This window comes from Carica papaya, chromosome 7 (assembly GCF_054855325.1).
Source record: "Carica papaya isolate Zhongbai chromosome 7, ASM5485532v1, whole genome shotgun sequence".
Lineage (NCBI taxonomy): Eukaryota > Viridiplantae > Streptophyta > Magnoliopsida > Brassicales > Caricaceae > Carica > Carica papaya.
This window is the reverse complement of record NC_142315.1, coordinates 22,083,582-22,101,221: the sequence shown is the minus strand read 5'-3', so window position 1 is coordinate 22,101,221 and position 17,640 is coordinate 22,083,582. Positions and strand designations below refer to the sequence as shown.

Genomic DNA, 17,640 nt, shown 5'->3' with positions numbered 1-17,640 from the left:
ACCTCGGATGAGAAGCTAAGATTGAGGAATGTAGTTAGAATGATTTAGGGTTTTTGCAATATATTGTCAGTTATTTATTTATTTGTAAACTGATTTGAATTAATTCACAATAATTTTTTAATTATCATGTAATATTTGACATAATATTCACTCAGCATATAAATCAATTAATTTACGGTGTTAATAATAAAAGAAGCTAAATCAGAAATTAAAAAAAAAAAAAAACAAAATACAGAAATAATTTGATATAAAATTGAGACAAAAATTAATAATTTAGAGATCAAATTACTATTTAATTCATAAAAGTCGTAAATTACTATGTGATCATAACAAGACTGTATTACTTTTATTTTATTTTTCTAAATTTATATGCAAATCGTTTTTTTTTTTAAAAAAAAAAACTAGTCAGCAGACGCAATAGGTGTTTTATGCAGCTCCGCCGGAGACATGATAACACAAATGAAATTTTTATGAAAATTTATACACGGGTTCCAATTAAAACAAGGACCCAATCTTTCCAAACTTTCGACATGGCCTGAATTTCAAACAAATCAGGACAACAGATTTACAACTTCCTGTTCAAATAGTCAAAGACAAGAAGTCAAAATTCCGAAGGAAGTTTTTGGGGCTATTCCAAAACAGCAGTAATAATGGAAATGTAAAATAAAGGCAGGTATATTTGTGAATGGCTGGTTTCTGGAAACAAACCGGCTTTAAAAGTTGTCCGAATGCTTTCCAGAAATAGAACAGGAAATAGACAATATTGAGAGAGAAAAAAGAAAAAAAGATATATTTTGTTAAATTTATATAGTAGATTAGAGTAAATGACCTCTCACTACATCAACCTTCCCAAACATAGCCCAAGTCTGAGTCAACCAAGCCGATCCTACATTTATCTTAAAAGAATTGCTTCTGCTCCTGAAGCACTTAATAATCTCTCCGGAGAAAGCAATCCATTTTCGATCTTTCAGGGTACATCCATACGGAAATCCTATTAGTTTCCAGTTTCAACCGCAAGAAATGAGGTGGGAGAGGGGGCAAAGTCAAGGGTAGCGTTTCCTTATCCGGCCCAGAAAATCTCCTCACTATTGACCATATGGTGGTGGTTGGTAGGTGGCTGGAGCGGCAGAGCCATAATCATACGAACCATAGCTAGCTTGGCCGCCATAAGAACCACCAACCCGGTACCCAGGGGCAGTTGTGCTCACATTTTCAACAGGTACCGAGTAATGTTGTTGAGAAATTGCAGCAGGACTTTGTGAGGGGGTCCCACCATATGTGGATGCATAGGTACTTGCACCTTCATATACACTCTGGCCAGGATAGGTATATGGTGCCGCGTATCTCCCGGCAGGCCCATGCTGCATGGGTGGACCTGCATTTCTGCGAGCAAAAGACGGATAAGCATTTGAAAACTTAGCAGCTTTGGCAGGACGGAAAAGAGGTCCACCGCTTCGGCCAACAACAGCACCATGGCTTCGTTTGTTTTGAGGCTTGGTGGTGGATGCTGAACTCTTTTTCTTTTCTGCTTTAGCTGTCTCCAGCTGACTAGCTCGTTTGCGTAAACTATCAAGAGAGAACTCTGGCTCGAGTCGGTGATCTTCTACACATTTGATGATGGCTCTAATAGAATTCAACTCTGCGGCATTTGACTCCTCCTGAAAGATTGACTGACTTCAATCAGCATATTGCAGACAGGTGCAAAGTCATTCGTGGGTGACTGAGATATTGCAGGAGCACTAGAAGACTCAGTAAAATTTATACATACCGTTGCACGGGCACTATAACTCCCGTTTTTAAGAATAGTGGAAGCATTCTTTTTGGAGTTGCGGAGATATGATTTTAGCAGAGAAATCGGGGAAAATCTTTCAGTTAAACCAGACTCAGAAGCAAAGTATATGGCCTCAATTTCCTTGCCATTCTTTATTAATTCCTCGATAATATCTGAATACAACCAAAATTCCTCTGTCAATTGTTTGCCATCAAGTCAACTCCATGATACTTAGACACATGCTCAAAAACCTTTTTGTTGTTCCTAATATTTTATATTATGCTATGCTAAAGAATCTTCAGAAGAGGAGAAAAAAAGGGCAGCACAAGAAAGCTTAAGAGAACTGAATTAAACCCATCAACATACAAGGAAAAAGATTGCGAAACTAACACATGATATGATTGCTAGTCATCATACTTCACGATTAGTAAATATGTTTTACATGCCAGAGGAGAAATGAAAGAAAGAAATCCTTTGCACCCCGGAAAGTCGCACTTGCAACAGCAAACAATGTTCTTATCTATCTATATCATATTATTACGATAATCAATAGATGCTCACCCCCCTTTTATTTCTTTTTACTAATTTCTATATTTTTTTAATTTCCTTTTAACTTCCCTCAATGCAAACATAAAGTTAATAAAAAAGACTTATCGCATTTCCCAAACCAAAAACAACCAATGCCCTATAAGAGCTCCATCCCCAAACAATAATTGATTAAAAACTTTCCATGCCACAAAAGATAAAAAATAAGGAGATTTGTACTTGAAAGCTGCAACAAAGTGCGTAACCTTTCACTTAATAGAGTGACTTACAAATAATCAGTTTCATATAACTGCAAGAACTAGTCAGCAGGTAAAAGCATCAAACAGAAGTTCATTCTATCAACCTGTACAGAAAGAATAAAGCTCTTGCTGATTCCCTAGCAACATCATGCAAGAGGATCCTCAGAAGCCAAATGCCAAGACCTCTTCATCTTTGTTGTTTCAATTACTCGGTAAAAAGAGCACATTTTGCTAGCTTTACATATTACCATCTACAACATGGTCAATATGGTTTTAACTACTGGTTAAGACACCATGTTCTCTAAAAAATAAATTCTGTCTGTTAGGATCTTGGCACTTGAGTATTCAATTTCCAGTTTCTTTAGAAAAATGGATTCAATTCCCAGTAGATATGGTATATTACCAACAATTTGTAGCTTTGTTTAGATATCTATATTCACCTCAGCTCTTCTATAGCTTGGCCAGCCACTAGGCAAATTATTGAGAAAATTACTCCGGTTTTCCTTCCATTGTTTTCTACCACTATCTTAAAGCCTTCTTAATTCATAAAATCCTTCTACACCGTACTTACACTCCCTGTCACCAATTATAAACATATTTTGACGGTTGAAAAGGTGTCTGGCATCACCAGTCTAAGGTCAGTTACGCATCAAGTTCTTAATTGACAAATGAAGTCTATTTCCGTAAAAACATTAGAAAAAAGGGTATTTCATCACTAAAATTTTAGAACTTCGAAGCTCAAACTGAACGTATGTGGAATGATGTGAACTACGACTACTAATACCTCAGACTAATGCGTGGCATGTATACTTTATTGTGGACTACCAATGTCTTGAGAAGAAATAAATTGCACTGGTTGTATTTTTTTTCTCAGTTCTCTGAGATGATTTCGAAGGAAAAACAAATTTGTATAACACATTGTCCAACTGGCATCCCATCATAAGAACCATGGAAGAGTTTTTTTAACCACAAAATAGGACCGCCTAAGATTTGGACTATCCTCTACATTAATGACTACAGCTTATCTATGGTTCCGATTGTGGCATTCATGGATATACATTTCTAACCATATTATAACTACGAAATAATTTGTAGCAGCCATACTTTACCAAATCACAAGATGCAGAACAAGAAAAAGCACAAGTTAATCCTAATTAGAAAAAAAAAAAGAGCTGAAACTCAAGTACCTAGTCTCAATGATAGCAATGCCCCACAAGCAATATAACAGAGACGAGTTGATATTGCATACTAATAAGAAGCAATATGAAGTTGGAGAAACACGAACCTCCCATTTGGTTGCCAAAACCCAGTGCAGATGCCAGCTTTGCCATATCTCTCCTGGAAGCAAAATCCAACACCAACTTCTTCAGAAATTCATCATCAAACTCCTCTTTCAAACCGAACCCCAACACCAACTGCAAGAACATAACGGCCTCAGCGGGGCCCATAGCCCCGCTCTGCAATTCACCATCGAACTGAGCTTTCCAGGTTTGCGAGATGCCTCTGGCTCTCTCTACCAAGCTCCGGGCGAATCGTGGCATTTTGTTCTCTGCCAAGTCGGCCTCCGGTAAGAGCGCCTGAACCAGCATCCCGCACGCCCACCTCTTATCCGTGACACCACCTTTTCCGATCTTCTGTGAGAGGAACTCCTCCACGGCGTCCAGGACCAACTTTGGCGGATCCACCGCCTCCATTATTGCACCCGATATCTCGGCTCGCAAAGCAACCGACTCTTTCCTCTTCGCAACGATGAATTTCAGCAGTCCGGAGGCGTCCATCCTCCGGCACAGGGATTTGAGAGATTCCAATATGTCTCCTCCTTGTCTGTCGGGGTTCTGGAACTCGGCGAGCCCGGATTCCTTCTGCTCCTCGACGCGCGCGGCTGCGGCGGACTCGCGCTCGGGTATGGAGTTCTCACGGAATGAGAGGGAGTCAAGGGTCTGTTGGGAACGGGATTGGAGGGATTGGAACTTAGATTCGAAGGCTTGGGTTTTCTGGGAGAGGGAGTCCTGTAGAGAAGCGAAGTGATCAGATAGGCTCTTGAATAGCTGGGTGCAAGAGGCCAGCATGTCTTTTTGGGTCTCCAGGTCCTCGAAAAACTTCTGCACCCTATCTGCGTTAGACGTTGCCAGTTCCGTCGCCATTGCTTGACGCCCGGGGGGGGGGAGGGGGGGGCGCGTGGGGAAAGGCTCAGCTAAACGATGTCGAGTATCGAGTCTGGTGACGTAAGAGAGGTATTCCAAAACCTAGGTACAAGAAGGGAGAAGATGCGGCCTTCTGATGTTAACATCAGTTACGGATTCTGAGCAAAATATCGGAATGCCAATCTCGCAGAAAATGGGGTAAATGGGCATGCAACGTCGTCGTTTCATATACCTGAGAATTCCAGATTTTCAGCTATGAATAAGAGCAAACTAGGTGATAATTGAGCTTCAATTTTTTTTTCTTTTTTTAAAAATTTGGTAAAGTTATATAATTGTTTCGGTTAATTTTTTTATGACTTTCATTTATTCATTAAATTAATAATAGTAAAAAACTATTATTATTTCTAATTATTTTTTAAAATATTTAAATATTTTCTAACTGTTTTAATTTTTTTTCTACAAAAAGATAGAAAAAAATTAAATATTTTAAACAAATAAAAAATATCATAAACTAAATTATAAAAAAAATCAGAGATTAAATTATAACAAATGTTAAACTTTATATAATTTAATAATTTATCCTAATTTTTTATTTATTTATAAAAAAATTGATATATTTTTTTGTTATACTAATATTTTGTTTTTTTTTTAATTAAGGATCATGTTTTTAAATGATTTTGTGACTTTATGAATCAATTCTTTTAAAAAAATTAAAACTAAACTGTTAGATAATTGATAGTCTAACTATTAAATTAACAATTATATGTAATATAATGTATATATTTTATTTATTATGTTTTAATTATTCAGTTGATTTAATGAATTATCCCTTTAAAATTATTTCTACTAAATTTAAGTTTTACTTAAAAAAAATAAAAAGTACATCACTTGACAAACAATCAAGAGGCTAATTAAATAATTTATTACTATTTTAGTTATCAAATGGTTAATTAATGTATATACTTCATAAAACTTGTCGTTTTACATCTGAATATTTTAAATATTAATAATTTATATTATTATTATTTATATTATTAAACTACTGCATGTAGTTATATTTTATTATTATTATAAATTATGTTTTATTAATATAATTATTATTCTTATAATTACTTGCTATTGTAATTTACAGTGTTATCTTTTTTATCCCATTAATGATTACTATATTATATTATTGTTTTAACTATTATAACTGTAAATTTATAGAAAAATTCAGTTATCTAATCTTTTCTACTCTTATAAAGTTGATAAATGGGGGAAAAAACTCAAATAGTGGGCACGATTGTGTAGAAATTTTGTTATCAGGCCCAATGATGGAATGATCGGGAAAAAAAAAAAGGTAAACTCATACCTTGTCCGGTATGAGCGCCAAGACATTAAACTTCAATACTCCGTCCGGTATGAGGGTGAAGCGGGTTGTCCCTATACTCCGTTCAGTATGAGCGCTGAATCACCAAGTCGTCATACCCCATCCGGTATGAGACAACGTTCACGGTAGGGTTCCCCATATACCCGGTTCGTCCACCATTTTTCAGGATATCTAGTAAGACTGTCATTCCATCTGTTTATTTGATGACACCCTTTTCCTGTTTTCCTTTAGTCTCTATTATCAAATCAAACATAATCACATAAACAAATAAACATGCATCCGGTAATGCAATTATATCTCAAATTCCAAATCAAACAATGGTCAGGTAAGACAATAATACGTGCATTTAAACCATAAAATAGATAAATCAGATACTATCATTCTTTTAGACAGTAAAATAAATTAATAGAAAACAATGTCCGGTTCAGCCTCCATTAGCAATCCGTAATTAGTCATGCACATCTATTTAATTTGTACAAAATATCATATTATTATTTATTTAAATTTCAATTCTATAATAAGGAATAGGGAATAGGGTGAGGGGTCCTTACTCGATTTGATGTCGAAAAGCTAAACGGTTTACTACGCCTACGGGCGGTCCCTGGGTTCTCTGAAATTTTCTCGTGGAACTGAAACGCTCTTATAGTACCTACAAATGTTCCAAATAAACCCAAAATCACTCACAGAGCCCACTCGGCCAATTTCAGAAATCTGGCATTGCAGCTTCGCCGTGCTCCGACGACCGACGGCGGTCCGCCTTGGGTCGGTCGTTTTTGACCGAATTTGACCGATTTTGCATCGATTCCTGTTAGCACACACGCTAAAAGGCCTCGGTGGGTCGAAAAAATACGAAAAACTGAAACTCACCAGCGGCGAGTCTCTCTAGTGCGGCGGCTCCTTCGGCTCACGTTGCAGTTGGGTGTTGCGCTTGGGTCAACCTGTAGATAAAAAGATGGTGATCACAACGGTGGAAAAATTACGTGAAACGAGAATAAAAAAGGGCCTCATCGGAGGCAGTTTGTGAAATTTCTCGCGGCAGCGCCGTCAGGCATCGTCGGTGTTTTTCAGCCAATTGGCCGGTTTTTTCACTCTGATTTGACTATGGGTGGGTTTAAAATTGAATTTCGTGCAAAAAGAGAAAGTTTTGCCTTTTTTGGCAGTCGAAAAGGGTTCCGGTGCGGCGGCGGGTGGCGGTGGTCGGCTCCCCAGCGGTTGGGTTATCTTCTCCCGTGAGGGGTTCTGGTGGCTAGGGTTTGGGTTTGGGTACGGATGTGGTTATTTACCCCCTTCCACTTTTGATCTGGACCGTCCATCGTATTTGATCTGGACCGTCCGATCGCGATTAAATAGGAAGTGAATATGGGTCGTTCATCGCCGTCCGTGCGTGCAAGAACGGACCTCAGCCGTTGGATCGCGCGCATTTCTCTCGCATCAGTGCCTCTGCCACTTAGCGCATCCTAGTTGGTCGGGGCTGCTGACCGGGCGTCTAACGTGGCAAAATTTTTTTAAATTATATTTTGACCCCCTAGTTTATGATTCTTCTTTCAAAAATACCCCTCGAACCCAATTTTTCCAAAATTATTTTCAATTTAATCCTTAATAAATTTTACCTTTTTTTCATTAAATTAAAATAAAATAAAATAAAATATAATAAATTAAATTAAATAAATAAATAATTATATTTATTAATAAAAAATTAAAAAAAAAAGGTTTTGGTGGGTGTTACAACTTTCCCCCATTTAGAAGAAATTTGGTCCTTCAAATTTATCTCTCACCCTCAATCGAACAACCGATGATACTGGACTCTAAAATCTAATTCTAGTTCTCATATAACCTCCCTCGGTGTGTGGTTCTGCTATATGACCTTTACAAAGGAAATTTTCTGGTTGCAGAGTAATATGCTCTTTCAATCCACAATGTCGACCGGTACTTCCTCGTAGGATAGATCATCCTGAAGTGGAAGAGGCTTGTGGGCCAAGACATGAGAGGGGTCTAGGTTGTACTTGCGTAGCATGGACACATGAAACACATTGTGGACATTGAGAAGTTCTGGAAGTAGTACTAGTCTGTAGGCGGTGGTACCAATTCTGTCTAAGACTTCAAATGGTCCAATAAATCGGGGGTTCAATTTCCCCCGCCTGCCGAACCTACTGATTCTCTTGAAAAGAGCGACCTTAAGGAACACCCGATCGCCTTTCTCCAATTCTAAATCTCTCATCCGAGTGTCCGCATAACTCTTCTGTCTGCTTTGAGTTGTCTGAATGTTCTTCATGATCTTAACTATTTTGGATGTAGTTTGCTCTATCAGATCTGGGTCGAATAGTTTTCTATCACCCACTTCTTCCCAACAAATCGGCGATCTGCATGGGCGCCCATATAACGCCTCATACGGAGCCATGTCAATACTCGCTTAGTAGCTGTTGTTGTAGGCGAACTCTATTAAGGGTAGATGGTTATCCCAATGGCCCCCGGAGTCAAGGGCACAAGCTCAGAGCATATCCTCAAGTGTACGAATTGTCCTTTCTAATTGTCCATCGGTCTGAGGGTGGAATGCAGTACGAAGGGACAGCTTCATTCGCATGGCTTACTGAAAACTATTCCAAAACTGATAAGAAAACCTGGGATCCCTGTCGGACACTACTGCCACTAGCACTTCATGCAATCTGACTATTTTTCAGATATATATTCTTGCTAACTTGTCCAAGGGATCGGTCATCCTGATAGCCAAGAAGTGGGAAGACTTGATAAGCTGATCAATAATTACTCATATGGCATCATGTCCTGAGCTTGTCTTAGGTAATCTTATCACGAAGTCCATGGTGATATGTTCCCACTTCCATTCTGGGATCAGTAATGGCTAAAGTAGCCCGCCTGGGTATTGATGCTCTGCCTTAACCTGCTGACATACCAAATATTTAGAAACAAAGTCAGCTATATCTCTTTTCATCCCATTCCACCAAAATCGGAGTCGCATACTTTAGTACATTTTAGTGCTTCCGAGATGCATGACAAACTTTGAGCTATGGGCTTCTGTCATGATGTCTCTCTTTAACTCAATGTCATCTGAAACACACACCATGTCCTGGAATCTGAGCAACCCATCGGCTAAGACTCGAAATTCTGAGCTAACTCCCTATTCTGTATTTTTCTTGAGGGCTACTAGGGTGGAATCGGCGAACTGAGCTTCCCTTATTCTCTGGATTAATTCAGGCTGAATGGTCAGATGATCTAAACATGTGACTTTTCTCAAGTCCTGAAGTTATAACTATTGTGTAGCCCCCAATCTGCCTACATTCTGAAACTATCAAATGGTCTAATGTACCTGCACTTTTTCTGCTGAGTGCATCGGCTACCACGTTGCTATTACTCGGGTGATACAAGATGTCACAATCATAGTCCTTAAAAAATTTTATCCACCTTCTTTAACGCATGTTGAGATCATTTTGAGTGAATATGTGTTTCAAACTCTTGTGATCGGTTTAGATATGAAAGGTCTCTTCATATAAATAATGGCGCTAAGTTTTCAAGGTGTGTATGATTGTGACAAGCTCTAAGTCATGGGTGGGATAGTTTTTCTCATGACTCTTCAACTGTCTGCACCCATAGGCCTATGACCTTCCCATGCTGCATTAAAACATAACCCAGGCTTAGATAGGAGGCATAATTGTAAACTGTATATCCCCCTGATCCACTCGATAAGGCAACACAGGTGCAGTAGTCATTCGTTTTTTTAGTTCTGCAAAATTTCTTTCACAGTCCTAATTCCACTTAAACTTGACATTCTTATTTGTGAGTCGGGTCAGGGGAGCAGCTAGACTAGAAAACTCTTTCACAAACCTGCAGTAATAGCCCGCAATTCCCAGAAAGCTACGGATCTCCTTAACTGATGTTAATTTCTCCCAGCTGAGCGCTGCTTCAACCTTTTCAAGGTTCACTGACACTCCATCCTTTGATATGATGTGTCCTAGGAAGGTGGTCTGCTCAAGCCAAAATCCACACTTACTCAACTTTGCATACAGCTTCTTTTCTCTGAAAACCTGCAAAACCTGAACTAGATGAGTATGTTCTTCTCTGCTTTTTTAATAAACCAGGATGTCATTGATGAATACAATAACAAATTTATCAAGAATATTCTGAAGACCCTGTTCATCAAATCCATGAAGATGGTTGGGGTGTTGGTTAGCTCAAATGGCATGACCAGGAGCTCATAGTGTTCGTACCTAGTTCGAAAGGCTATCTTGGGGATGTCTTCTGTCCTGATTTTCACGTAATGGTAACCTGAATGCAGGTCTATTTTGTAGAAGACCTGCACACCCTGTAATTGATCGAAGAGGTCATCAATCTTGGGAAGAGGATACTTGTTCTTGATTGTGACTCTGTTCAACCATCTGTAACCAATACATAACCTCAATGTCCTATCTTCCTTTCTGGCAAAAGTGACTCTGGCACCCCAAGGGGACACACTATGTCTGATAAAATCACTGTCCTGCAATTCGGTGATCTGTTTCCTCAGTTCCTCCATCTCAACATGGCTCATGCCGTAACGAGCAACCGAAATAGGCTGGGTGTCTGGCTGGAGGTCTTTAGTGAATTCGACTTCTCTATCCACTGGTAGTACGAGTAGTTCATATAAAAATACATTTGAAAAGTCTCGGACTACCAGAATATCTTGAATACAATTCTCTTTCTTAGGTTTGTCTAGTTAGAGAAAACAGTAGGGTTAAAGTACTCGACGAATAAAAAAATTTACTATGAAGGAATAAGTGCTAAATGATTTTATTAATTTATAAATGGCTCCTCATTAGGAGGATTGAATACAACTTTTTTGCTAAAACAATCTACGGTGGTGTGATACACCGCTAGCCAATTCATTTTTAAAATTACATCAAAATTCTCCGTGTCTAATTCTATTAGGTCCACACTCAATTTTCTATATGCTATCTCTATGACACAAACCCTGTAGACAACTTCTCCCAATAGTGTCATACTCCCAACTGTAGACACAAACAACATAGAATCAAGTTTATCAAGTAATACATTAAATTTTGATGCAAAAACAGGTGAAACAAATGAATACGATGCACCAATGTCAATTAAAATAGGAGCAAGATAGTTATAGATAGTGTACATACCCTATACCATGTCCGGGTTGGCTTCAGTATCCTGCTGGGTGAGATTGTAAGCTCTGCCCTAGATAAGAGGTCTGTCCTGATTCTAGTTCCTTGGGCACTCTCTTGCATAATGTTGGACATTACCACATATGCGACAGATGTTGTTGAGGCAGTAGTAAGGTCGATCCCGGTGATCCCTGCCCCAATGCTGACAGTCTTACCACGTCCTGCCACTGGAGCCTGAGGGGGAGCTTGGATCATTAGCATGAGCCTCTTGTTCTGTTGAACAGGCGTAGTAGGTACTAGTCTGCTGGGTGGAGCTGAGGGTCTGAGGTTCCCTGCTGCCTGAGAGAGGGTGTGGAAGCTCCTCTCCACTAGCTGTGCCTTGGCCAGAACTGTCGAATAAGTTTTGAGCTCTAGCACAAACTAATGCTGTTTGATTTCTGGGCGAAGGCCCCACTTGAACCTCCTAGCCTTACTGCCTTCGTCCAACAATGTCTCAGGGGAGTATCGGCCCAACTCCAGGAACTTGCGAGCATATTCTAACACAGTCATGTTCTCCTAGACCAACTGGACAAACTCCATCTCCTTCAGATGTCAGAGATGCTCTGGAAGGTACTCTACATGAAAGCCTGCTAGGAACTGTTCCTAAGTAACTAGAACAAGCAGGGTGGTCTGTATGAGCTTCCACCAGTGGTCTGCTTCTCCCACTAGCATGTAGGTAGCAAGGGTGACCTTATGTTCGGGAGTCACCCCTAGGGTCTTGAAGGCATTCTCTGTCTCTATTAACCAGTACTCGGCATCTTCAAAAGAGGATCCCCCTGCAAAAGTAGATTGGTTTAGTCTCTTGTACATCTCTATATAGCCTGGGTCAATCATGGGAAGAACTGGGTCCCGTGGAGGAGGGACTAGGCCAGACTAAGGATAGATTAGGGGCCCTGTGGTGGTACTTACTGATACGGTGGGGGCACCAGATTGTACTGTGGTAGTGTTGGGCGGTACTGTGGCTAGGGCATCGGATCATACTGCGGTGGTGCTGAGTGGTACTATGGAGGAGCAGGGTCGTACCGGAGTGGCTCGGGATCTTCTCGCTGCAGTGGTGGCTCAACCTATAGCAGCGGGGGTGGGTCAGGTAGCTTCCTCCTCTCCTATCGGCATTGCTGGGCAGCAATAAGTCTCTCCAGCATCTCAAATATCCAGTCAACATCTTCCCTAAGTGAACCATCCCGGACTACTCAGTTTAGTGGGAGTCTTCCTCTCCTTATCTCTCTGTACCTGTATTTCACAAGGAAGGGTTGAGTGATAATTCATTGGTTTGGTGTTTCCCTAAGTATCATTGTGTAAGGAATGGGTTCGAGGAACGCGGCTCTGATACCAACTGTAACAGCCCCAGAAATAAAAAAAAATATATAATAATTTAAGTGCAAAAGCGAAATAAAATGTTAAGATTTATATCCCTTACACAATAACTTAAAAGTACTAAACAAATATTACGGAATGAATTCTTTGAAAGGAAAACGAGAAATAAGAAAAGTAATGGAAAATAGAAAGTATCTAGCATCTACTCGCAATCTTCCTGCGAATCGGGCTTTGGAACCAGGTCCTCTTAATCTGAAATAGTTAAATAAAAGATGAGCTACACTAGCCTAGTAAGGATATCACACTATATCACCCGCACATTAGTAAAGGTTAGTATAAAATCAAAACAACTAATAGAGCACTAAATTTAGCAAATTCGTTTATCAATCATAAAATCATTTACCGTTCACTTACCATAGTGCAATTTATGAAAACAGCCTATTGAGACAATAATACCATACAAATCATAACTTTATGAACAATCATCAACATAGAACATATCATAGATTCATCCATTAACAATAAATCAAATCATAGTGTTTCTCATTTTACCAGCCTACTAGTATCCGTGGGGGTTCATAAAAATGTCCCCGCTACACGTGAACCCTTCCCTTTAACAATCTCAATTACAGGACCGTCCCCATACCCCGTCTGGTATGAGTGCCAAGACATTAAACCTCAATACCCTATCCGCTATGAGGGTAAAGCGGGCCGTCCCATATCCCGTCCGGTATGAGCGCCAAATGCCCAAGTCTCCGTACCTCGTCCGATATGAGACAACGTTCACGGTAGGGTTCCCCATGTACTGGGTCCGTTCACCATCTTCTAGGATATCTAGTAAGACTGTCATTCCATCTGTTTATTTGATGACACCCCTTTCCTGTTTTCCTTTAGTCTCCATTACCAAATCAAACATAATCACATAAACAAATAAACATGCATCCGATAATGCAATCATATCTCAAATCTCAAATCAAACAATGGTCAGGTAAGGCAGTAATACATGTATTTAAACCATAAAATAGATAAATCAGATACTATCATATTTTTAGACTATAAAATAAATCAACGGGGAACAATGTCCAGTTCGGGCTCTATTAGTAATCCGTAATTAGTCATTCACATCTATTTAATTTCTATAAAATACTGTATTATTATTTATTTAAACTTCAATTTTATGATAGGGAATAGGATAAGTGGTCCTTACTCGATTTGACGCCGAAAAGCTAAAAGGTTTACTGTGCATACGGGAGGTCCCTGGGTTCCCTGAATTTTTTCTCAGGAACTGAAATGCGTTTATAGTACCTACAATTGTTTCAAATAAACCAAAAATCAGTCCCAGGGCTCGCTAGACTAATTTTAAAAATCCGGCACGGCGACAACGGTCTATCTCGGGTCGGCCATTTTTGGCCGAATTTGGCCGATTTTGCATCGATTCCAGCAAGCACACACGCTGAAGGGCCTCGGTGGACCGAAAAAATACGAAAAATTGAAACTCACTAGCGGCAGGGCTCTCCGGTGCGGTGGCTCCTTCGGTTCATGTTGCGATTGAGTATTTTGTTTCGGTCAACCTGTAGAGAAGAAAATGGTGATCACAACGGTAGAAAAATTACGTGAAACAGGAATCGAAAAAGGCTTCATCGCAGGCAGTTTGTGAAATTCTCCGAGGCAAAGCCCACGGGCTTTGTTTGTGTTTTCTGACCAATTGGTCAGTTCTTTCACTTCCATTTGGCCATGGTGGGTTTAAAATTGAATTTCGTGTAAAAAGAAATTTTTTTACCGTTTTTGGCGGTCGGAAAAGGTTCCGGTGTAGCGGTGGATGGCGGCGGTCAGCTTTCCGGCAACTGGTTTGTCTTCTCCGGCGAGGGGTTCTGGCGGCTAGGGTTAGGGTTTGGGTGCAAATGGGGTTATTTATACATATCCGCTTTTGATCTGGACCGTCCATCGCGTTTAATCTAGACCGTCTGATCACGATTAAATAGGGAGTGAATTTGGGCCATTCTTCGCGATCCAATCTGGTCTGTCCGTACGCGATTCACTCTGGGTCGTCCGTGCGCGTGGGAATGGACCTCGGCAATTCGATCACGCGCACGCGGATTGCCCGCGTGGCTCTCCTCCGCGTGGCCTCCCACATAAGCGCCTCTACCACTTGGTGCATCCTGATTGGTCGGGGTACTGATCGGGCGTCTAACGTGGTAAAATTTTTTTAAATTGCGTTTTGACTCTCGGTTTTCAATTTTTCTTTCAAAAATACCTCCTGAACCCAATTTTTCACCTTTTTTAAAAAAATTATCTTCAATTTAATCCTTAATAAATTTTACCCCTTTTTTCATTAAATTAAAATAAAATATAATAAAATAAATAAATAAATAAATAAATAATTATATTTATTAATAAAAAATGAAAAAAAAAGGTTTCGGTGGGTGTTCCAATATTGTCCCACTAATTTTTTTAATTTATATAAATTATTTATGTAACACCCGCGACTTTATGAATTCCTTAAATTAAACCTAAAATTATAAAAATTAAGATTTTGGGGGCTTAAGTGAAGAAAAAATTAAATTTTAGTGACATTTTGTGAATAAAAAAACCTAAATGACAATAAATACAAAAAATAAAGCTAAAATGTAAATTTGAGAAGTGTTAGACACCTTAGCAAATGAAATGGCAAGGTGGGCCAGGCCGCTCTGTCATGTGTGCATACACATGGCGAGATCTGAAAATGAACGAGTGAGATTGAAGGAGATTGGACTACCAAGGAATAAGATATAAGTGAAAACCCGATTAGGGTTTCCTGAGGAAGGGGGGAGTCGATCAGGGGAGAGAGGGAAGAGATAGAGGTGCAAAGGGAAAGAGAGAGAGAGAGAGAGAACGAGTGGGTCATCACAGCTAGGGGAGAGGAGAGGGCAACCGGAAGAGAGAAAAGAGGGCATGGTGTGCAGTAAAAAAGGGAGATTTGTGCATTAATGGAAGAAGAATCGACGCGACTTGATGAGAAAGGACCAGTAATTGATCGGGATGAAAGAAAGAACCACCGCACAGAAGAAAAAGACACAACAAAGAAGAAAAAAAAAGAAGAAAAAAGGAAGAACAAGGGGTAAAAGAAGGAAAAGAAGAAGGGAGGCGCGAGGCTTGGCGTGCGACGACTATGACCAGATGAGAGCTATATGGCGTGTGATGCCAACAGAAAAGAAATCGAGGGACATCAATTTATTAGGGAAAGAAGATGCGATGTTACAACAGGAAGACAGGCCCATTTCGTGTATGCAGTAACATGGCAGTGGGGAGAAAATTCCGACAGTGTTGGTACTGTGCGTGATGGTGGTTAGATCTATGCACGATGGAAAAGGGCTAGATATATGGAGTTTTTTCGATTGGATTTATGTGAATATTTAGCTCCATGTGCAGCGACGTGTGACAAGTCTAGTGGTGGTGCGCAGGTGGCGTGTGCGACAACACATGGCTATTCCAATGGTGGCACGTGGTGGTGCATGGTGACTGGGGACCGCATGTTCAGTGGTAAAATCAGTCCCCTTTCGTTTTGTATCGTTTTCGATTATTATTCGTTGTTAATAACATATGTATTTTTACTTATGAATGAGAGAAACAAGTGGACGATAACTGAGATTAGAGAAGATTACATACTGCAACTTGAGCCTCCCTCTATAGCCACGAGGTCTCAAACCCGGTTCATCCACCATACATGATGAACAAGGAGGCCATAACTTGGGGCCTGCGTTGATACCATGAGGTAAGTTCATTCTCTGTTATGGTTTCCATCAGCTTGACCAGTCTCTAATCGGACTTGTTTGTGCATGCAGGTTCAAGCCCAGTCCAGCCCTCTCATACAGTGTACCGAGAGTGTTTCCTTTGAGAAATTCGAACCCAGTTCAAGTTAAATATGAAAATTTAGGATTTCACATATTTAATATTCACTTACTTATATTTAAATTATTTAAAGTAAATTGAATAATTTAGATTTAGAATTAATTAGGACTTGTATTTTAGGAAGAAATTGGATCTGTATGCATGTTTGAAGATTTAAAATCTCGATTGTTTACTGATCGAGATAAGATCTTCCTTTCTTTCAGGTAATTCCATGTTTTAGGATATATAAAGCGCCAATATGAAGATAGGTAAATCTCTTAGTATTCTTAGATTAGATTTTCAATTTAAGTTTTTTTTACTAATAAACGTGTAGTTTTATTTAGGATGAAAATGGATTTAGAGAAAACATTTGAAGAGTTTAAATTGAGCCTTAAACATTCAGGATGGTAAATATATCTAGTAGTTAACTCGAAACCACATGTGCATGTTTTCGAAAATAAAAACATTTTCTAAAATAAAAAATTTAAGAGAGTTTGAATGAAGTTAAGTAATATGGAATTGGTAACTTAAAGATCAAATTTTGATAATTTAAAAAATTGTAAAAGATGGGATTTCATTCATATTGTTTGTTTTATGTTTGATTTATGCATGTTGTTGTATTGATTGATTGTGAAAATGATGATGAAAGTGATAGGGTGATTTGATGATGTTGAATTGTTTACGAAATTAGGGTTTGAAAAGTTTTATGGGTGATGATGTAACGACGCCTGAAATATCTAAAGGAAATAGATAATAACTTAAGTGCAGAAGCGAAATAAAAAGTTAAGGTTTACATTCCTTATACAATAACTTAAAGTACTAAACAGTATTACAGAATTTATTCTTTGAAAAAAACACAAGAAATAAGGAAACAAATGAAAAATAGAAAATATCTAGTATCTACTCGTAATCTTCTTGCAGTTCGAGCTTTGGAACCTGATCCTCTTGATCTGAAATAATTAAATAAAGGATGAGCTATACTATCTCAGTAAGGATATCACACTATATCACCGACACAGAAGTAAAAGTTGGTATAAAATTAAAAACAACTAATGGAGTATTAAATTTAACAAATTCATTTATCAATTACAAAATCATTTCTCGTTCACTTGCCATAGTGGAATTTATGAAAACAACCTGTAAGAACAATAATATCATACATACCAATATTTCATGCATGATCAGCTATCATGGTACATATTATAAATCCATATCCATTATCAATAAACCCAAC

At 38.9% G+C, this 17,640-nt stretch overlaps 1 protein-coding gene and 1 long non-coding RNA gene across 2 annotated transcripts; one reads left to right on the top strand and one right to left on the bottom strand.

Moving 5' to 3' along the window:
- Window positions 1-956: 956 nt before the first annotated feature.
- Window positions 957-4,825, bottom strand: LOC110818537 (FRIGIDA-like protein 4a). Its single transcript, XM_088208014.1, has 3 exons — window positions 3,842-4,825; window positions 1,769-1,944; window positions 957-1,658 (listed from the first exon to the last, which is right to left on the bottom strand). The coding sequence occupies exons 1-3, from the start codon at window positions 4,698-4,700 to the stop codon at window positions 1,086-1,088; spliced, it is 1,608 nt and encodes a 535-aa protein (XP_088064140.1). The 5' UTR covers window positions 4,701-4,825; the 3' UTR covers window positions 957-1,085.
- A 10,533-nt stretch (window positions 4,826-15,358) lies between these two features.
- Window positions 15,359-16,657, top strand: LOC148253061 (uncharacterized). Its single transcript, XR_015813625.1, has 2 exons — window positions 15,359-16,290; window positions 16,361-16,657. It is a non-coding gene; the product is annotated as an uncharacterized LOC148253061 (long non-coding RNA).
- Window positions 16,658-17,640: the final 983 nt, after the last annotated feature.

What these genes read in the sequence shown, in the direction of transcription:
- LOC110818537 (XM_088208014.1), bottom strand. Translation starts at nt 4,700, where the DNA reads ATGGCGACGGAACTGGCAACGTCTAACGCAGATAGGGTGCAGAAGTTT. An exon ending in TTTTGGCAACCAAATGGGAG is followed by an intron (nt 1,945 to 3,841) that starts GTTCGTGTTTCT and finishes GGTTGTATTCAG; the next exon opens with ATATTATCGAGGAATTAATA. An exon ending in GTTATAGTGCCCGTGCAACG is followed by an intron (nt 1,659 to 1,768) that starts GTATGTATAAAT and finishes TCAATCTTTCAG; the next exon opens with GAGGAGTCAAATGCCGCAGA.